This window comes from Hyposmocoma kahamanoa, unplaced genomic scaffold (genome assembly GCF_003589595.1).
Source record: "Hyposmocoma kahamanoa isolate Upper Pololo Valley unplaced genomic scaffold, ASM358959v1 87, whole genome shotgun sequence".
NCBI lineage: Eukaryota > Metazoa > Arthropoda > Insecta > Lepidoptera > Cosmopterigidae > Hyposmocoma > Hyposmocoma kahamanoa.
In genome coordinates this window covers 11057613-11080939 of record NW_020654422.1, presented here as the reverse complement: position 1 = coordinate 11080939, position 23327 = coordinate 11057613, and the positions used below count along the sequence as shown (strand labels likewise).

Sequence of the window (23327 nt, the reverse complement as noted above, 5' to 3'; positions counted from 1 at the left end):
GATCCGCTCAAAAGTATAAACTAACTTTAATAATTAAAAACATATGACTGCTTACAATTTAGCGACGAATACACAAATTAATATTCTTAAAAAACGACAATACAGGATATTCAACTATGACATTATCAATCGTACTAATTAATATAAATGTATATCACAAAACTTTTAAATTCACAATTACACGAAAGGTAAGTATCTATCTTAGATATCAAATATGTCACAAGGTACACCATCGCATATAAATTTTGAAATCAATACTTTCAAAATATTATATTACAAAGACAGCCGAAAGAGGTTGCTTCTAAATATTATGTACATGGCTTTTGTGAGATCTTCTTTGGTATTGACTTTTACCAGAATATAAAGCAATGTTTATCATTTTATATCCATTCAAATCAGCTGCGTAAAAGAATAAATAACCAATAATGAGGACTAATTGTTCATATATTTTAGAATTATTATAAATAATACTGTTATTTTCACTTCTATTTCCAATCAAAGCTAATGTTATAATACGCACATTACATAATGTAAGATGGATAACGCAACTTTCTTAGTTTACATCGAATTATCAAAGACTTCCAATGTTCATCAGCAAAGAAACCAAAACAAAAAGACATTTCAAGATTTTTTAATGTGAATTTAAAAAAAAAATTCTTGTCAGTAATATATTAAATCAGCGAACAGTGTTGACCAGCCAGCCATACTCAATCTGCTGCCCGCATAGCTTTTATGTGCGACCCGAAACACTATTAACCCGTTCATGGACAGTACTTAGTTCTGCACACAAAAATATCACTACTTTGTGCCATAGTACTTTCAAAACAAAATGTTCAAGAAATCATTGAATTTTGTCAGTACGTTGTTGATCTATGGAGAGGCAGCAGTGGCGAGGCGTACATATAACTCGATTCCCACCGACTTGCCTAAAATTTTCCACGTATTATGAAATATTATAAATATTTCAAAGTAATTTACCACATTTTGTACTCAATTTTAAGTGTAAGTAACTAACCACTGAAATAAAGTGTGCTAGTATCTTGTGTGCTAATAAGCGTTATGTTTAATTGTCGCCACTTGTTAAAGCAATTGTTTTTTGTTTTGCTCCGGCTTTATTAACTCTTACGGTCAATTAACTTCGGCAATTTTCACGCCTCGCCACTGAGAAGCAGTAGACATCAACTACACAAAAGCTTTTGGAAACTGCACAGTAGAACCTGTAGTTGGCTTTCTGAGCTCCATATCGTCGTCGTAACTTCTCAAACTCATATCTCAAAGCACTCAGTTACTGAAATGCAAAAAATGGATTGTATATACAAATTTTGCAGGCTGATATCACATCACATTTCCTTCATATTCACACACTGGGTTTTACCTATTCTTAAAGTAATGCATCCAAATTAACACCCTTGATAAGAAATTTAAAATAAATAGAAAGTTTTGCCATCTCCTGAATAATCACTCTTTATAAGATACGAGTTTGAGAAAGTAAGGCATCGATATAGCGAACCGGTACCTCGGACTATCATATTCTGCTAACCAATTTTAAAGTAAGCGACGTACTGTTCATGGCCTGGTTACAAGGAAGGTGCTTTTTAAAACTATTATTATATTATATACTATTAGTTCCCAAATTTTTTCACTCTTGAGCGAGATACGTGATAGTCTCAGGCACATAGAAAGAGAAACTATAACACAATTATAATAGCTGCATTGAGATTTGATTATGCAAGGTTATTGGGTTTATCGAGTATAAGTACCATACGTATATGGCAGCTATTTTTGAAGTAAGGAGAAAGGGAAAGAAATACACCGAATTTTGGAAATTAGTAGTAGTATATCTGAAGAATATACGACTGTAAACAAAGTGACCACCCACTGCTTACGTCGTTCGCAACAACGTACCTTTGTGAATCATTGTATTCCAAAATGAAATATGAACAACGTATACAGAAATCGGGTTATTGATTCTTTTATTCTATTTGTAACACAGACCCGTAAAAACCATCCCATTAACGTAAAAAAAGGTTAGGCCCTTATAATATAGCAAATATGTGTCTATAGCCCGAAGGAAAAAAGCTTGAGTACAGCTGGTTTAATCTTAAGGCTCAACTCACACTGGCGCAGAGCCGAAGCGTCACTCGCGGCGCGTCACGTTTTTCGCCTATAGCACATTCATCTCTATTTTCCCATTACTAAGGTACAAATACGCGACGACGCGCGCCTTCGCCGCCTTCGCCTTTTCGTAGTTAAAAAACAGGACACGACGCGACGCTTCGACTCTGCGCCAGTGTAAGTTGAGCCTAAGTGCGTCGATGGTCCATACACAATACATACTTCCACTACTGGACTGTATAGTACTTGATATTATAACAAAAAAAAGACTATACTATTATACTTATCCCGTATGATATTCGTGAGATCGTAAAGTCACGATACATATTTATATCATCAAGTCCGATAGCAATCATTTGAAATTATTATTTGAATGTTACAACCAGGAGTTTAAAAAAATTCGTTTGGATTAAAACCACTGCTCTTAGTGCAATTGATACTTCAAGCAGTCCAATCGAGAGCAACGATGGAGGACTTACATTTCACGTTCATTATTATGTAGTATGTAGTATGTACATTTGAATAGGCCAATAATATACAAAAGGTTATGTACAGTCGTCAGTACATAAAGCTATACACGAATATCGCCTCCCGTGCAACGGCACAAGATTCGTCAATGTGTAGCATGATGTGCTGCCGTCCGTACAATAAAACACGGGAATTGAAAAATGTATTAACAGTACAATCAGAATATACAGCAAATATAAAAAATACCACCAAGTAAAAATAACAAAAGCATCCAAAAATAAATTATTAGTACATCTATGTTGATACCACCAACCACCTGTTTCTTATCATTGTGCATTAATAAAATCGTTTTAGTATATAAAAGCAAATTTACCATGCTATATCCATAACGCTTTAATAAGGCTATAACCCTCTTTGGTAAACAGATTAAAGACAACGTCTCACATTATGTCTGTTTGGCGATTGTATTTATCTTCAATTATAAGTACTTCCTAAATCAAATATCTAACTAATACACTTCAGAATAAGTGTAAGATTATTCCACTTAAGTATTTTGTGCACTTATCCTTTAACATCAAAATTTAAAATGATATGAAATACTGCACCACAAATCATACAGTCACTGGAATCTTGATTTCTTTATTGACTATATAAAATTTGTGCTTTTTACCTAATATACCCCATACAACAGCAATATTTTCTATGACAATATTTAAAGGTATTGTAGCCAATGCCCCAGCAACAAATAAAAGGAATTTAACAGGACCAAATCTGTGTATAGGAAATGATTTCAACACACCAAAAATGTACATATAAATATTAACAGCACCTATAAAGCCACATGTAATGTCCAAGAATTGTGGACAAGGTATGGGACAAAGGCTAGCCAGAATTACATTGCTTGTCGATAGTGGTAATGTAACCCATGAATAACACGATATTGCTAAAAAAATTTTAGTAACAGTAGGTATCTCTTTAGCATGAACTACTAATAAAATACCTTGAATCCACCTTTTCCGTTGCTGCATGAAATCCCATAATGTAAAAGGCGATTTTTCCCACATTTCTCCTTCAATAAAGTTGAATGTGTAGCCCTCCTTGTAAGCTTTCATGGCAAAGTAGCAGTCTTCTGCCACTGATCCATCAAGACCATTGTCAAAAGAAACTTTCTTTTCAGCTCCAACCTAAAATAAATTACATAATATGTAGAATACATTATCACTTATTGTACAAGTTTAACAACAATAAGACGTTAAACAAAAAAATATGTAAATACAGTTACAATACAATACAATAGTATACAGTTACAATACAATAATACAACTATAATACAATACAATCTGTTAGCAACACTAAATAAATAAATATAATTTTAGAATGTTTTCTATTTTCCTTTTATACATTATTCACATTATAACGAACTAGTGAAATAATTTAACAAAAAATAATTGTATATCATGGTAGTAATACATTGTGATATTCAATATAATTAATATTACAGTCTACATTATTAAAAAAGGTAAGATCACCTGTGTAACAACATAAGATCCTTTCCAACTAAACAGTGGCTTGTGGAATAAATAAAATTGCAGTCTCAGCTTTCCCATATCATCAGAAACTCGAAAACTATCAGCTAGAGTAGTCAACCAATTGACGACATTTTCATTAGCATATGTGATCAGCCCTTGGCCAAACTGATGTTGACCATCGAGTACAAAATTCAATATCCCACGAACAGAATTTTCAGTGAGCAAAGTTTCTTCATCTAAATGCACAATCCAATCAGTGTCAGCGAGGATGTTAACATTGTCCTCCAGGCAGTATTGCAGAGCTCGAGATTTGAATAAAGCACCAGTCTTTGTCTTGTACTCAGCAGGAACAACTACTTCTCTCACTCTCCTGTGTGTGGGCAAATTGATTGCTTTATCAGTCACAACTTCAATCATAAAGTTCTCCATACCCACATCAGTGATGAGATTCATGTTTCTTGTGACATTATCTCTTACTAGTTTTGGGAAATCCCCTCTTGTAACAACCCTGATACAAATGAAAGGTGCAAGCAGTGGTGAACCTTTCAAGTTAACTTTTCCAGGAAAAGCATTAAAAAGTGTAAGTCCTGCAAAATTGCACAGGACCTGTGGTATTGTCAGCAAGGTGAGAAGTCTAAGGATGTACAAGATTATTGTACCAAGAATCCCATATGCAGCTAATGGGTCAACATATTCTTTGTCTTTATCATCTAGACTTATGGCTCCAGCCAATAATAGAAAAAGTAAAATAAAAAACATGAAAAAAACACAATGGAATAGATGCTTCACTCTTCCTCTCAACATCCTGAAACAAATGTACCAAATTTAGATGCCATGCACTATCTATCATCATATCATGTAATGATTACTGATAGCTTTTATCAGAGTATTTATGACATTATACATATAAGTTGGTAATTGCAGTTGTAATCAAAACAACCTTGCAATCACAATTGAAGGTACTCATACACTGGATAAGTATCCACTTGAGTAAGTGTCTACAATTGTCAATTAGATACAGTTGGTGAATTATTATTTGCGCCGATTCGTCTCATCGCTTCATCTTTAAAATACAATAGAACAAAAGAATGAACCGGCTCGGTAACACTAGTTGAAACACTTTTACTTATTGGTACTTAATTCTAAATTTGATAATCTTTATGCAGAACTAAGTTTAATGAATTTGTAAGAAAAGAGTCAGCAGTCAGTATTTTACAAAAAAATTACTGGTTTAAAAAATGGCCTGATTAGTAAAGAAATAATTCAAAACTAAAATTCAGAAAAGGCATTTAGCACATCCATGACTCGTACAAAGGACCAAGATCATTAAAGTCCATGTACGCTTTGAGTAAAAGAAGTGTTAACTGTTTTATTACTGTATTGTAATATAAAGGATAAACCATTCCAACAGATAACATTCATCGGTGCAAATAATATTTCTTCAACTATACACTGTAATTTTGCAGCTGATGGGTGTCTAACTTCCCACCGGTGACATTTTATAATGAACTGTCACTTTACAGTAATAAGGTAGATTTTTGTTCAAAATTATTTATAAAATTATGTGGACCGTATTCTGCATAAATGAGTTAACGCACAAAATCGCAGTTTCGAGATATTCCTTATATTGCTTACTTTTACGAGATTTGATCGAGACATGTGCGTCGTGGGTCTACCTCTTCCCACGTTTAAATCTACTAACATTCATTCTTTCTACTTGACTACATGATCCTTCATTACACGACGCTTTCTTATTACTTTTTGGTAGTGGCGCGGCTGCCACAGTGGCGCACTGTAGCGGTTCTATAAACGCCTAATTTGAAGACGCACTAACCGAGCACATACTACTCAAAGCTCTTATACTAACAGCATTAACCCTAATTTCATGCTACTTCTGTCACACCCAATACTCGCTACCGTACATCAGGGTTGGAACCCGCACTATCTTCACAGGTTCTGGCTACCCTCTTATACTTATACAGGCATTAGTAAATACATTTTGCTATAACTCTTTATATTTTTCCGACCTTTTTTTTTCGAATGACCTTTGACAACCAAACGCGCCTTGAACTTGTCTACCGTACCATCTGGGTTGTGCTTTACTCGATAAACCCACTTACATGGCATACACTTCCTTTTCTCCGGTAGGTCCACAAGTATCCAAGTCTTGCTTTCTTGTAACGAATTTATTTCGCTGTCCATAGTTTTACGCCATTCATTGGTATTTCGAGATTTTATTGCTCCTTTGCAAGTTTCTGGTTCAGAATCAGTGCCATGTTCCGTACTCGTGAAATAATCTTTAAATCTTTCAGGCTGTTTCAAAGTGGTGCGATTCCGTAACATCATACGATGAATTTCTTGAATTTCATTTGAATTCATATTTTCTACCACTTCATTTCTTTCCTCCCCAAATCCATTAAATTCATTAGACGTTTCAGCATCTATAAAAACATCGTAATCATGATCATCCGGGTCTATTGGAAACATCTGATTTCTACTACCTTCAGGACTCTGGTTGTCTTCTCTGACTTCACCGTCACTGATAATACCATCTTCTTCTCTAACTTGAACGTCGTTCTTTGCATTATATCGCATAACATTCGGTCCTTTAGAGGTTGAAGGTCTGTTCCAAACTTCATAAAGAATCTCGCCTATATCCTGATCACTCTCTAGATATGTGTCCCTCTGTCCTTCGAGTGGTCTTTGATTGAAAGTCACGTCGCTTGATCTTATGATCTTGTTTGACTTTTCAATCAAAACTTGCATTTGACAGCCTTCTTGTCCAATTTCTTCCGAGTCTGTTTTGGAACAAGAGCATAACACGACGCTCCGATTATTCTCAAGTGCTTTATCTATGTTTTTTTACCAAACCATACTTCATAAGGTGATTTACCTTCTATAGTAGTCGGTCCAGTTTGTATGATCGATTATCAGACCCAGGTTCTTTGTATTATCAGCATATGCAAGGCTTACTCCATTATACGAAACCTTGGCGAGATTATCAATGTCCAACCAACAGTAAAGTCTGTTGCTACCTACGATTATTGCCTGTGATTTCGTTGGGTTTATAAGCAAACCAAACGCATCAGCCCAAGACTTCAACACAAGAAGATCTTTATTAATAGCTTCAATGGCAGATAGGGTATTAGCCACATCAAAGTGTCTATACATTTGCACGTCATCAGCGTATAAGTGGAACGGAGGAGTTATTCGTTTTGTGAGTTCATTTATGAACAGCGAGAAGAGAAGAGGTGAAAGTACGCCACCCTGAGGCACCCCTGAAGTCAAAGGAAACCATTCAGAAAAGTGTCATCATGCTTGATACTTTGAAGGCGATTGCCGAGGTAGTCTGAAAACCAAGCGATTGCAGCAGGGGAGAAGTTAAGAGAGCAGAGAATGGCAAGAAGGATGTCATAGTCGACAGAGTTGAAAGCACTGCTGAAGTCCAGTAACACAATAATGGTAAACAATCGATTATCCATGGCGTGGCGAATATCATCCGTGACGTTAAGTAAGGCAGTTACTGTGCTATGACCAGGACGAAAACCGGATTGATATGGACTTATAAGATCATAACGAGACAAATGAGAAAAGTTGTTTATGAACAGTGCCTTCAAGGACATTGTGGACAGGAATGGTAGGATGGAGATAGGACGAAATTGGGAGAAAGCCGTGGGAGTAGCAGATTTAGGGATGGGAATGACGTGGGCTATTTTCCAGTCGCTAGGAAAGACGCCAGTTGCAAGTGAACAATTCATAATGTGTGTGATAATTGATGTAACGCCATCCAGGATAGGTATCAGCATGTCACGGCAAATACCATCTTCACCCACGGCTTTGGAAGTAATGGATAGGATACTCTTCTTAACTTCCCCCTCAGTGACTTCGCGAAAAGAAAAAGGCTCATAAGCAGGACGTGTAACAGTGCCCAGAGAGGTGAGCGTCTTGATAGAGTCAGCAACTGTAAATGGTGAGTTGGTAAAGTATTTGTTGAGTGAATTAAGATCAGGTAAGTCAACAGTACAGTCACGATCTCTATCCACACCAAGTGATCTCAAGAACTTCCAGGTTTGACCCATGGACAAGCCTTCCATCGACGAATGGATGTAACGCCGTTTGGCGTCACGACACAGTCTGTTGTAGAGATTACGCAGCCGTTTATAGGAAAGCAAATTATCGTCACCTGGAAACCTCCTAAGGATCGACTTGGCCTTGTCCCTACGTTTCATGATTTTCTTTATTGATGGAGTAAGCCAAGGCGCAGGCAGATGCTTAACGCGCACTGATCTGAGTGGGGCATAAGAGTCATATAGCTTTATTAACAGATTGTTAAAAATTTTGATCTCATTTACCGTGTTAGCTTCAATCAGTGCAGACCAGTCAATATTAGAAAAATCGTCTCTCAAACGATCAACACAAACGCCACCAAAGCTGCGCTGAAAATGACTTTAATTCTGGGTTTGGGAATGCGTACTCGGTAAGATAAATATATGAGGTCATGATACGAGAATGGGGTAGTGGTTTGTCCATGCAAGAGCACTGACTCTGGTTTCGAAACTATCTGGACATCTAAGAGTGATGGTTGACAATTGGGGGAATGATGGGTGGCAGTGAGTGGGAGCAATACAAAGTTCACTGCAGATACAAGGGAACATATAACTGACTTGTTAAACTTTCTACTGTTCTGTCCTTCTTTGACATTAGCATCACTAAAAGCAAACTATCTAAAATTTTGCAGATTAGCAGAAACTCCGGTAAATCTGTACCTTCACATGATTTGACTAACTCCTGCTTCAAAGTATGCCACAAATTTTTCAATTTCGAAATACAAGTCACCATGTCATCTGATGGATCTTTTTTCGCTTTAAAAAATGCCAAACAAGCTTCATACAAACGGTCCTCGTTCATGCCGTCGTACAGCCAATGTAACTCATCCCATACATCCTTAGGGTGACAGAATCTCATCACTTTGTCCAGGATTTCATCCGAGATGTTGTTCATGTTCTAAAGCAACGCAGTGCTTAAAGATACCTTGTATGCTCCTAGCATCCGATTGTACTCCCCAAGAACAGAAGTGTCTCCATCACCGGCAGCAGCTACTGGTCGTTCAGGTTCTCGTACTTTGCCCTCCACGATATCCATTAATCCGTCGATGCTGTTGAGCATTGCGGATGCGCGATAACGCCATTGGACCCAGTTATGTCCATCCAGCTTCGTAATCTGAATTTTACATAACTCCATTTTGATCGGATTTTTCCGCGTAGTTTATTAAAATTTCAACAAATATGGCCCATAACCACTTAGAACTTATAGTTGAAGAATTTACTACACTATGCTAATACTATTTATAAATAAAATTGTAAATACATTTTGCTATCACTCTTTTCTCACTCTCTTCTTAGAGCCGTCTTAGAGAGTGTTTTACAGTCTCTACAATGGGGAGTGCTCTGAGGAACTTTTCGAACTGGTGCCACCATATCGTTTCCACCATCACACCTTCCACCAAAGGAGTAGAGTCCATCCCCACATCTTAGATGCCTGGCATCTCCTTTATCCATTTATTTATTCATTTATTCATTTAAAACCATTTCAAAGCTTACATTACCAAAACGCTTACAAGTCAATCTGATTAAATGTAAAAAAATCCAAAAATAAAATTAAGATAAATGATATTACATAATTAAATTGGAAAACACTGCGCACAGTAAGCTGCCCACCCTACAGGACACCAATGCTCGAAAGGTAGTCCACGAACAGAAGTATCCCGCGCTGGATAACATACTGTTTGTCAAAGAATATATCTAATTTACGCTGGATTCTTTCTAGCATTGTTACATATTTCGCTTCATAGGGATCCGATACTATAGCATTGTACTTCAGCCGACTGCGAACCAAGGACTTATATAGCATCACAGCAACTCCAGGATCCTTAAACTGAGAGCCGACTCTCATAATGAACCCTAGTGTTTTACTGGCTCTGCTACAGGAGTAAGTAATATGCTGTCGGAAGTACATTGTCAATCCAAGATCATTCATCGTTTGGACTCTCGTCATAGGTGTGCCATCCAGGTGACAAGTAAAACATAAAGGCGCTCGGTTGCGGGTAAAGGTGAACGACTTACATGTTGTCGCGTTAAAATATAAGCGATTTCTATCAGCCCCTTCCGCAACTGCATCAATATCTAGTTGGAGCGCCTCGCAATCATCGGCCCCATTTATTGTCATGAACAATTTTAAGTCGTCCGCAAACATGAGGCACTTAGAATAGCGGACAGACAGCGGTAGATCATGTATAATCATTAAAAATTGCGTCGGCCCTAATGTAGAGCCCTGACTTATGCCAGATCGTGTATAATAGATGTTCGATTCGTACCCTGCAACCCGCACATATTGACGTCTATTTCGAAGGTAACATGAGAAAAACTTCAAGAGTTTTAGTGTGAATCCGAGAGATGCCTTCTTCTGTAGCAGCATGTCATTGTCTACAATATCAAATGCTTTTTTGAAGTCAAAGTATGTTTGCATCAACTTGCCGATCTAAATCCATCCCAGTCGTAACGAAATCGACAAAATTTACATGATTTGTAGCGGTTGAACACGCTTCCCTAAATCTGTGCTGGCAGTCAACAAGGCGAGGCCGAATCTGTAGCATGATTTGGTATTAATCATTGTTTCAAAGAACTAGCCTAGCCTATTGCTATTGGTCTGTACATCAAAACATCAACGACAGATCAACCACTCCCCTTTGGAACTGGAGTCACTCTGGAGGTCTTCCAGTATTCTGGATATTTACAAGTGTCTAAGGATAAATTATACAAATATAGAATCTCATTCATTCCTTCCTTGAACCTGCAAAGTGTGTAATGATCTTCCTCCTAAAGCGTCTCCTTTGCGCTGTGAAATGGTGTTCTTCAAAAAGCGTGTCTACAGGGCTCTCAAAGGCTGGCAATGCATAGGCAGCCCATCAAGTGGCTCGTCTGCTTGTTTGCCTCGTTCTTCACATAAAAAAATATATATATACTACCTAGCCAGCTACATAAATTCTTCCACCTTTTGTACCCTCTTGCTACCAATATTGTCCCCATTTTTCCACTTTCAACTACCATCACCTTTGTCTTACTCACATTCCCCATCACTTCTTTTCTTTCAGATTGAAATAAACCAGTTAAGCTTCAGTTTACGCAATAAATATCTCGAAAGGTGCGCCATTAGCCTAATTCTTATTTTAACAGTAAAAGGATTATTCTCATCGCCCAATCCTCAGTTTCAGAATCTCCTCCATATCATTGACAAAATTTAAACTATTTACATTTTTCAAACAAGTTGTATGTATTAAGCATAGTTAAACTAAATTGTTCCAAATTGTTGAAAGATGTGTTGTAATTCGCATATATGATTTCACACCACACATAACAGATTATAACAAAATTGAGACGAACTAGATTTTGTGAAAACAGTTATTTGATTTAATGGACACTATGATTTTTTTAGGTATATTAAACTTTATATTACAAGGTATAAGACTGCATTCATAACTCTTTTTATGATTTTCTTGGGGTTAACACATTTATACAGAACACAGCCCATGTATGATGTGTTTGTCATAACAATAAATAATAAGATTACCAACTTGAGTCATACTGACTGTGAAGAATGGAATGAGAATCATTTATGTAAACTCAATTTCGCCATCAAGCTTTCATAGAAACAATCATTTCATTTTTCAATGAAAATTGTTTATTATAAGTATACTGTAATAAAAGTTAAATTGCATCCAGTGGCTAACTCCAAACTTTATCAGGATTTTGACAACAACATTTATATGTCTTGACAATATAATGCTTATATGCATAAGTCTGTAGATCCGGAGTATCATGATAGGTACATCATCTATTTCATTTAGCTTTTACAATAAAATATTACATAAATGCAGTTAAAATTTATTTAATTACTAAATCTTTAAAATTAAAGCTGATTCCTATGAAAGGGCGGGACATAGATGCACCAAATTTTGTTAAATTAGTACTAATTTTTTGTTCGTTCATTCGCAGTATAACTTTTTTTGTAAATAAGACAAGGTTATTAGGCAAATAGCGAAGCAGTTATTGGCGAAAAAATGTACTACTCATATCACATGATATAAACTAGGCATTCGCCAAGGAACTTGAAAAATTAATTATTATACTGCTTATGCTAATTACTGTTTAAACAAAAAAGCTACAAAATCACTACAAATTATTTACACACGCACCTACCTTTATTCCCCAATGGTACTATTATTTTATAATCACAACCAACCGAATGACACATAAAAACTTAAAATATTTTTTTAAATCAGATTCGAATCAAAATAGCGTACGTTTTCTGTAATTACTAATAATTAAAACAAATAAATTAATTCTACAGGAAAACTAAACACACGCCCAAGATATACAGCAAATTGAAATTGACAAAATTTAATTTCGTCGAAAAACTGTAATTTTTTTTTTTATTTATTAAGTTTTGGCTACAAGGCTATCAGCTTAAAACTACAACAAAACAAATATTTTATTTATTTATTTATAAAGCATTGGCTTCAGAGGCATCAGCTTAATGGTAGCAAATAATCTAGAAACACACAACGTAAAGTAAACATACTTTATGTAAAGTAAAATTAATTCGTGTAAAAAATGTATCTTCTCCAAAAAACTGTAATGTGATGTTAATTTCTTTTGCAAAATATCGCAACCGTTGTTGTTTAGACAAAGAATATTTTTAAGCATCGAATTCACTCTTTCATAACTCTGAACTCAAAATCAACCTGAAAGAAGTAATCAAGATAGAAAAAAAAACAAATACTACACCTATCTCCCTTGTGCAAGCCCTCTATGAATATAGCCATCCTGCTGTCACTTTCTGTTTCTCAATTTCTGTTTATGCATCGATAGGATTTTGTTTCCGTCCTCTAATATTTTTAGCCACAGTTTAGCCTTTAGGGGTCGTATTCTAGAACTCTACTCTCTACTCAATACTCAAGTCAAGGCTTGAGTATGATTTCAAGCACTGGAAATACGACCCTACTGGCAGGACTCGAGTATGATTTCTAGTGCTTTAAATCATACTCAAGTCCTGACTTGAGCATCCTAGGTCTCATTTTAAAAAATGGCATTTTGTTTCTGGGCACAGTAGGGTAATTTTCTGAAAAAATCCCGAAAAATTGGAAAAATTTCGAAGACTTTTAAGTACGTGCCTGTAATAAGAAATTAAAATAATAATACATTCATTAGAATTTCGAAGGCTCATATTATGTTCTACGTATTATCTACACGTAAAATTCAATATGAGCCTTTTTATACATATTCTGAGATATTTATTATCTTTTGGAGTTTTAGTTGGCTTGAATTATAAAATAAACTCGTCTAATTAAAAGCTACGTAAATGAGATCTAAAATCTAAAATTATTTCACAACAGCGAATAATAAACCTTTATCATTTTCGTTCAGTAACTTTTAACAGGTTTACTATTGGGTAATTTTCCGAAAATTTTCAAGTTGAAAAAAATTGAAAAATATAATTTCGGAGGCTCCTAAGGGTCGTATTCTAGAACTCTACTCAATGCTCAAGTCAGAATTTGAGCAGACTTGAGTATGATTTCAAGCACTGGAAATACTCAAGTCCCTGCCATTAGGGTCGTATTTCCAGTGCTTGATAGATCCTGACTTGAGCATTGAGTACAGTTCTAGAATACGAGAGAGATGTTCTTTTTTACTATTATGAATAGTTTTGACCTGGATATAAGTCCTTTGAGCCATGACTTCGTTTTAATTATCGGGATCCTCAGTAATATTTGCCATTGTAGTTCTAAATTGTGATACACTGCTTTTAATATTTGTTGAAATAGTATTTGTTTGAAATATAAATATAAATACATAAATATAACTATATAAATAAATATATATTGTATGTATATTATACCTATGAATATTATACCTGTTTGTTAAAAATATAAATATTTAGGAAAGTTGTGTATAACTATTATTGGATATTAGATTTAAAGTGTTATGTGTTTTTTCTTGTTAATAAGTATTGTTTGTGATCTAATGTCTGTTGTTGTACCAAATAAAATAAAATAAAATAAAATAAATACATTGTGTTTTCACTTTCTCTTAAATAATTTAGTTCACTTATTTGGGTTTGTTAAGTAGTCTTTTAATTCAGCGGCGGGGGTCAACCCGCCCATGATATGTTCTAGGCGAGTTTTACGTTTATTAATTTTATTTAGCGTGAATTATAAAACAAACTTGTAAAAAGCCACTAGGAGAAAAAGGAGAACAAATAAAACCTTCATAATGGCTCCATCTAGGGTTTGCAATCCGGATACCCAGATGTCCGAAATATATGGATATCCGGCAAATATGTTACCCGGAAACAACATCTTTGCGTATCCGGATAATTCTAATGCAAAAATCTAAGCGTAACAGTTAATTTAGTCATTTGCGCGGTGAACACCTTTTTCATTTATTAATTGGGAATGAAAGTAGAAGGGATTCCCCGCACTTCATGCACGCACGCTGTTACCTCACCGTTTTTAAGTAAAGAATTATTTTATTATTAAGATCGGTGCATGTGCAGTGAATGAGTGACCTAATCAAATCACACACCACATCCATTATTCTAGTAAGAGGGGGGAGAGAGTCGAAATCATAGTCAAGTCCCTGCCATTAGGGTCGTATTTCCAATGCTTCAAATCATACTCAGATCCTGACTTGAGCATTGACTACAGTTCTGGAATACGTCCCTAATAAGGGTCGTATTCTAGAACTCTACTCAATGCTCAAGTCAGGATTTGAGTATGGTTTAAAGCATGCGAAATCATTCTGAAGTCCCTCCCATTAGAGTCGTATTTCCAGAAATTCTAGAACTATCTTGTTCTTAAAACAACTACTCAGTAGTTCTGCCATAGGGAAGGTTCCCTGCAAACTCGGGGGCATTGCTTTGACTCCCGGCGGGAATTTTGAGGGGATTAATTCCTTGGGGGGTTTTCAGGGAAAAAAATTAAAAATAAAGCACAATGGCAAACTCCCAAATTTTTGTTGACATAATATGTATGCGTTTGCTTATGAAAAATATGTGAAAATATAGAGTTGAAATTCCTGAACAAATTTTGTTTTGGGTTTACTACTATTCTGAGAAGTCGGGAATTAAAGATATTCCAGTTTGAAGTTTTGGAGGTTAATAAAATATATTCAATGCATTGATATAATATCAAAATAAACTACAGAAGCGTTAAACAGAGTTAATAGAAACTGTATGGTGCCGTGGGTTTGTGACGTAACGAAAGTTCAGAGGAAATTCTTTTGTATACTGGTATGGTCAAAAGGCATGAAGTTAAGCTGTAACAAAAAAACTGAGTTAACTAATACATATATTTTTATGAAACGTGCCATCTATCCCTGATTTTGGGAACTTTTTTGTCAGTATTACCATTTTCTCGCGTGGCATTTTGGAGAAGAAATTATCGACTTTATTTTTTGTAATGAAGTAATTAATCTTTTATTATCTTATTACAAATCGGTCGAATCGGTACATTTGATATTAAGAGAACCAAATGTGGCTATATCCATACGTAGGTACTGAAATTCCTTCATTGGCCAGCTAGATGTCGGTCAACGTTAAGAAACTGATAGTTACAGACAGTTACAGATATCAGTCCGGTTACGTTTATATACTCAATGCGTACTAATTAGTCATTAGAGTTTCTTTTAAATATGATTTTATTTCCACACTTAGATAGGCCGCTATTATAATTTGAAAAACCTAATTAATTTATTTTATTGAAACTTATAATTAAGACATTTGAAGACGCTAACGAATTCTTTTCGTTCGACATCACAAATGTTAAAACAAAAACTCAAAAATAAAAGTATGTACTAGCACATCAAGCTACACATTGACGTATCTTGTTCGATTGCACTGGGGGCGATTTTCGAACAAAAGTGTGTAGTCAGGGGGTCTACTCTCAATCTCCGTCCGACATCCGTCCGAAACAATTACTGCCAAATAAGCCGTATAACAGCAAGCCAAATAACAGGGCCGTGTTCGAGACGTGAACGGGGCGTGCTAGTTTGTAGGAACTGCGGGCCCGTCCCGGCGCCGCGCCGGCCCGGACACGGACATGTGTAGACGAGTTCATACAAAATATACGCAACTATATATTTTTGAGCCCCTGACGGACCACGCCCCGTTCACGTCCTGGGTATGTGTGGATAGACCTTAATACCTTACAAGTATAATATCATTGTTAATACCACAATTTGCCACAGGTCAAGCTTGTTGAGTTTATTTCTAATTATAGCATAACGTATATGTATGGGCACATTTTGACTTTCTTAATTATTTGATGTATTTTTAAGCTTAACAATAATAATATAATATATACTGAGAATGAATAAATATTGTGTGTATTGCGTAAAATAAAAATATCGGCCACCATATGCATTCATTGCATATATTAGCTATAATACCACAGTTAACAAGACGCTTAATGTGTTAGGTGATTATTTAAAGTAAATTCTCCAAAATAAAATCTCCAAAAAAATTATTATATAGGAATTTTGGAGGGAAAGGGAACCATAATTTAGTTTAGCGTTCCCAAAACAAATTACAGATAGAGTTCAGTGTTTGAAACGTTATATATTTTGTTACATTGTCGCATTAATTAGCGAACGTGTTGTCCGTTTTGTCCACAGATCCGCAATTAATACCTAAATTTGAATATGTATATATCAATCGACATACGGATTACTGACAATTTACGTCAAAAATGTCGGGCGACGCTGGTTAGCATGGCCAACATTTATGACCTTTTAACTTTATTATTTATGGTGACAACTGACGACCAATGATTATATGTGACAGCAAAAAAATCAAAAACACTCAATTGAATAATGATTACGTAAACTGCTGAAAGAATCGACTATTTGATTCGAAGAAATTAAATTAAATCAAGTGTTAAAATCCTATCAGCACCGATCGGTACATCACTATAATAGGTTCTGGCAGCAGGGTTGCCAATTTGTGGGGAATTCCCCAAATTACGGGGAATTTCAACTAGATTGGGGATTTTGTGGAGATTAGCGCTATGTGGGGAAAATGTGGGGATTCTCACATTTTATGATTTTGTTGAATGTATCGATTACTTGCATCTATCGATGCATCGCTAGTTTGATCGTTATTGTTACTGTGTGAAACACGATGATAAACTATATCGATGTATTTTTCAAGATCATTCATCACTCGCATTATTAACAAGCAGCTTAAATAGAATTATTATCAGGTCGTTTAGGTTCTGAATTGTAAAATGAAAAATATTTAAGTGCATATCAGAAAACTCAATACATATAAAATTATGTTCATTATTCAAATAACTTGCACATCTAAAAAATATTTCACTACAAATAGAATATCTGTCTAAGAAAACTAGTATCAAAAATAATTTAGAAACATGTTTCAAATCTAGATATGCTAAATAATAATAAAATGCTAATTTTTCAGTGTACAACGAAAGTGCTCATTTATTTACAAAAATACTGATTGCACATCAATTTAAATTAACTGTAAACGAAATAACAATCCTTTTAACAAAATTACCGTATTTTTTCTCAAAAGTTCTTCTACAAATTATCTTCGTTTATACAATGAATCACGAACAACAAATATTATATTTGGAGCTGATTAATCATAGTATTGGAACTAAATTGTACCTTTACTTGCAAATCCAAAAAAATATACTATGATTTTCAAGCATTAGACTTTGATGCAATGTTTGTGTGAAGTTTTAATTTTTTTTGTTGATTTTATTGTTTTGGACAAATTGTGCAATTAGATCATTATGTCATATAAAATGGTGTTTCATTCCGATAGACTGATGTACCTTTCAGTGAAATAGGTATGTTTTCTCACAAATTTGTGGTCATACGTTTGTTGTATGCCAGAAATATTAGACACCTATTAGATAAAATGTTATGCTTTAATTTACATAGTACATAATGCTAAATTAATTTTCTTTTGATGTACATATTTTGATGTGTTATCGGTACTTTTGTTAGGGAAGTGACATATTTGGTTATGAAAAAACTTGCTTTTTTGGTAAGCGGTTAAATTCTAACCTTGTAAAATTACCAGTCGGTGCGTGTTGAGTTCACGATCCTTTCTCCCACTTAGACCCGTTCTCGGTATGAAGAAAAACGAAAACAGGTATTGATAAACAAAGCCGAGCAGTTGGTACTTCCACACCACAACTTACCACTAGGCACTCGTCAACTTTAAATATTAAATATAGGACGAAACTTAATTTACTTAGATTTTTTCTAACATTAACCATAGTGTCACCAAATGCGCAACAAAATAATTAAGTTACTTAATTTAGTATGGCGAAGAAAAATTGTTTTTTTTTTTGAAACTTTGATTAATGTTGCATCTTATTAAAATAAATAAACGATTTAAGGTCATCTAATTTTATACTTTGCTTCACATTTTACATTCTGTTTACATTCACAGCAAACATAATGGATGGTTACATTTTGAGTTTCTTAATTCTTTATTATTATTATTTTTAAGCGATGTATTTGTACTAAATAATGAAAACTCGAGATGTGGGGAATTTGTAGGGAATATGAACTTTGTTCTTCCCAAATTTGGGGATTTATAACAATTGGCATTGGCAACGCTGTCTGGCAGCACCTGGTGGTGATTCGCTCTGGACCTTTTGGAGGGAAAAGCGGCGTTTTTATTTTGACTTTCAATTATTTTGTGAATTCTAGTTTAAAGTGGAATAGGATAGTGCTATTGTGCCTTAATCGAAGAGTAAAGTGCGAAATTATACGAATCTCGAACTAAAATATCCGCATCGGCCCGTTTTAAGGAATCCTGAGTCAATCCAAGCACGCCGTCTCAAATTGCCTATCCTCTTTGTGACGGCCATACTTACAGAAATTGATAATTATTTTTATGTTTTCGGCTGAAGCCTTTGTTTCCATGGCCAGCAATAAATTAATAAAAAAAAAAAAAAAAGCAGCTGGTGGTGTGTTGCAAATGGAATACTGCGAGTTAACTTTGTTTACCCAGATTTATAAATTTGGTTTTTCATTACTTACATAAACTTAATGTAAAAATAATGTCAGACCATAATGAAACTAGGTTTGCAATGATTTCACTCCAGCTAACTTACGATGTTGAGTCAAAACCTTCAAAACAGTGAGTGGAAGAGAAAGTGTCTCACGTAGTAAATAACGGGTCGATATGAATATGTCTGTCCCTGATTTATCGGTGGGATGCCGTTTTGCTGATTATTTTGTGATTTGCGGTCTTGATATCGATTCCGGGTTAGAACCAGATAGACTTTGTGGTACGTATTGACAAAATTTCGTTTTCTACCTTTGCCCCATTGTTTTCATATTGTTTTATCACACCAACTATTCATTTTTATTGCAGGCGATAACTTACACGTCTCTCCCCTCGATCGAGCATATAAAGGCAAGATTTTGGCTCATTATCCTGATAATGTATCAAGTAATCCTTTTGATGAGCATGCAGTGTGCATGGTAAGTAGATTTTTGTAACAATTCATTCAGTATACTTGTCCATAAACTTCTAGAATAATAAGTAGGATTTGGAAGTGTAAATGCATAATGTGTGCAATAATTAAAAAATGAACTAATTATATAATAATATATTGATTGATTTGGGAGTTAATCATATACATATGTAATTTTGTGAATCTTTTTACCTGCCCTCTTGGGAATAGTTGAATTAATTGGGTGTTATTATATACCAAGATTTATTTATATTTCAAGATTTGAGTAATTGACTAAACAAGAATGAATGAATACATACAATGATTGTAATTTAGCAAAATTTTCTATGGAAACTGAATTTAATTATAATTAAAATGATTGTATGTAATTTTCAAGTTTTATTAATTACAGATAATTACTCTACTATTCTTTCAGCTCTGTTTCCCAGCTGGCTTACAGTTTAAAACTCAAAAACACTGCTTAGAACCAAGATTCCACAGCTTTGTAGTGACCAGAGAGAATGCATCAAGATACTATGGCTTCAGTCTTATCTTTTACGAAGAAGTTAGGAACAGAAACATCTGTAGTGCGATGCACACATTGCAGGTATTATACCATTTATAATCAAATTTGTTTTTTATGTAAATAGGGACTTCAGTTATTTTAAGAACTTTTAAGTATTATAATATACTCTGATGAATTTATTTATATTGATCATATCATCTGTTTAAAGGTAAAACCACATAAGTGACAATTCTACAAAGTCTTCATATAGCTGTGGCAAGAAAATCACTATCTTTCTGCAGGTGAAACTCAATAACAAAAAAGCTATAACCTCAATAAGTGGTTTTATCTGCAGAATGGTGATTTTCTTACAACAGGTACCTACATAATTTGGAGATTTTTTGTAGATTTGTGGAATATCACTTATGTGGTTTTACCTTTAAGCAGACAATATATTAAGGCCACCAATATACAAAATTCTAAAACAAATACAAACTTTTGCTCAAGTGTTTTACATTACATTAGTCGTTAATATTCAAATATTGGGCTTGGTTTTTTTTATGCAAGGTATCCTGTAAGTAAATTCAAGGTATTGTCCATTACCATTGAGTATCTAACCAGAAATAGAGGCAAAATAAGGGCCAGCCATCCCTGGCAACTCATCAGACAAATGGAAAATTATATCACTTTTAAATATCAACACTTGTTTGTGCTGAAATTACAAATTAGAAAACTGAAATAGTACAGCGCCAACAACTGACTTGTGTGTATATCTCCATATATCCTTGTTTATTGTATATCTCTAATAATGAGGGCTGTTCTATTAGGTGGTGTGGGAAAAACAGCAAAACATCTAATTACAAAACAAACGGAATCACATTTCATCGGTAATTAAATATGTAATTTTGCAATTTTATTCCATTATAGCAAAGCTCAAGTTAAACTGGTCGTTTTGAAGTGAAAGAAGTGTTTCGAATTTGGGCTGGCCAATCGGAACGCAGTTGGCACAGTAATGATTTGGCAGAATAGTTTTCAAACAAATTAAATGACATTTCGTCTCTATTTCTGGTTATATACTCTATGTCCACCACTTATAACAAAACACTTCTACCTCACCATTATGTTGACTGAAGTGTGTCCAATCAGCAATGGTCTTTGTGACCAACAAAACATTACATTTAAAGCTTTTTTAAATTTTTTTATAATGCCTTTTGCAACATGCGATTGTTCCATAGATCATGAGCAGTTGTGTTTTTGTGGTCTATTTGGCATGTTAAGTTGGTCCCTGCGTTAAGCTGCCTTCATCTTTACAATTTCTCTTTCCTTTAGTCCCGCATATAGCACCTTCTCAATTGTGTTACTTAGAGGTTCGTTCATAGCTTGTGCAAGTCTGTTTTCATGTTGTGAGATTCTGCCCTTATAGGTTTTAGTAACGCTATTTGTCTCCTATTTGACAGTAAGGATTTTCAGATAATGATGAATTTCATACATTTTTTTAACAATATATGATATTCATGATTATATTATCAGAGATTTGAAACCCATAACTCCATACCAGTTTGAGGACTGTTGGGCAGATGGTTAACTTGTTCTCAAGGGAATTTTCTGGCCAGAATCCATTCTAATTATCTGAACTTGTTATTGACCTCATCACGATTATTTTGTATGTGTGTTTTTCAATTTCACCTGTAGTCAAGGTAATTTTGAACAGAAATTTAGTAAATATAACCATTGTACCTAATGGTTTGACCTATTGCAGCAGAGAGTCATGAGTTTGAGTCCCGGGCTTGCACCTTTGAGTTTTTCGGAATTTATGTGCGCAATTTTATTTGAAATTTACCATGAGCTTTTCATGGAAGGAAGACATCGTGAGAAACATGCACACATCTTTGTAAAGTTTCCAATTCGCGTTGGCCCCACGTGGGTACTAACCAAGTCATCGCATTATGAGAAGAGGTCTATAGCGGCACTACACACATATAGGCTAACTACTAATTAAAATTTATTTTTATGAATTTGGTAGGTTATATATATAGGTTGGTAGGTAAAAATAAATACTCGGAAGAAATCCCAAAGATATCTTAGGACAATTTATAATATTATAATAAGCTCTATAAAATTATTAATTCAGCTAATAGAATAGAACTTTTTTAAACAAATTAAAATGTTGTAACTGTTCAAGAAGTGCTTGTGCAGATACTCAACTTAGCACAACTCCAAAAATTAAAAATCTTTTTCTCAAGATTCTTAAATTTAAGACTTACATGGTTATTCATTTACAATATGATAATTGAACAATAAGTCAACCCATTACAATAGTGTCCCTCTCGCCAGATCTGAAATATTTGGAGCAGAATAAAATGTCATGCTGCTAAAAATCCTGTAAATAGTGATTATCTAAGTTGTTAAGGAGTAAATAATTGTAGCATTGATTTCATAATATTTTAAAACATTGCCATTTCAATAATTCCAAATTTCACGCAGCAGGTGACAACATTAGTATATCTTGTTTGTTATGTTACGAGCAACATGTTACAAGTTACTTTTTATGCTGGAGAAAATTGTGACTGTATATTTCAAATATATATGTGAAGGAAATCTATGATAAATCGAAAATTCCCCAGTGTGTCTTCATCTAAATAGTAAACATGTGTTTGAGAAGCAGTAAAGTTAATAAAAATATTCGTTCTTTCAGACAATGTATATCACAGAATTATCAAGTGGACAGACACCACCTGGCCATAGAAAAACTACAGGCAAAGAGAGTTCCCGGTCTCTCCCTCGGTCTTTCAAATTGGCGCCACACACTGGCGCCGCATCGAATTACTATGAAATAGCCAAAGATAAACTCTATGTAGCCAAAAGTATTGCTCTCATATGTCAATACCCTTATGTTAGAGTATCACAGATGTTTTTAGAGAATTTATTTAGGTAAGTGTACACTGGAACTGGGGTGGGTCAACGAATTTACAGAATAATAATAATAACGCACACACTCATAGCCCTGCACTAGGGAAACCCTGTATCGCGGGTGCCATGGACATATGTAGACCACCACAATGTACAGCAACCTCACGAGAGAAATAAATGTAGGCCATACAAATATTTCTCCTGACCCGGGACGTATGCATGACAGTTCAGCATGGTAACCGTTCGG

At 34.8% G+C, this 23327-nt stretch overlaps 2 protein-coding genes across 6 annotated transcripts in view; one reads left to right on the top strand and one right to left on the bottom strand.

The window, feature by feature from the left end:
- Positions 1–2313: 2313 nt before the first annotated feature.
- LOC113235174 (beta-1,4-mannosyltransferase egh) lies at positions 2314–12433 on the bottom strand. 2 transcript variants are annotated; one of them, XM_026470785.1, is made up of 3 exons: positions 12368–12433; positions 4113–4917; positions 2314–3767 (listed from the first exon to the last, which is right to left on the bottom strand). In XM_026470785.1, the coding sequence occupies exons 2-3, from the start codon at positions 4914–4916 to the stop codon at positions 3195–3197; spliced, it is 1377 nt and encodes a 458-aa protein (XP_026326570.1). In that variant the 5' UTR covers position 4917; positions 12368–12433; the 3' UTR covers positions 2314–3194. The 2 variants fall into 2 exon arrangements, with proteins under 2 accessions (XP_026326570.1, XP_026326571.1); XM_026470786.1 differs by lacking the exon at positions 12368–12433 and having other exon boundaries at positions 4113–4971.
- Positions 12434–19183: 6750 nt separating this feature from the next.
- Positions 19184–23327, top strand: part of LOC113235031 (DENN domain-containing protein 5A) — a 34423-nt gene continuing 30279 nt past the window's right edge. Inside the window, exons 1-4 of one of the 4 annotated variants that reach the window (XM_026470558.1) lie at positions 19184–19497; positions 19584–19693; positions 20102–20272; positions 22866–23101. In XM_026470558.1, coding sequence (XP_026326343.1) covers positions 19392–19497; positions 19584–19693; positions 20102–20272; positions 22866–23101 — 623 coding nt within the window. In that variant the 5' untranslated portion in view covers positions 19184–19391. The remainder of the gene's footprint in view (positions 19498–19583; positions 19694–20101; positions 20273–22865; positions 23102–23327) is intronic. The other 3 variants (XM_026470554.1, XM_026470555.1, XM_026470556.1) reach the window with 3 other exon arrangements.

Coding starts and splice junctions, on each gene's coding strand:
- LOC113235174 (XM_026470785.1), bottom strand. CDS start 4,916: ATGTTGAGAGGAAGAGTGAAGCATCTATTCCATTGTGTTTTTTTCATG. Junction 3,768..4,112: donor GATCTTATGTTGTTACACAG/GTGATCTTACCT, acceptor AATTTATTTTAG/GTTGGAGCTGAAAAGAAAGT.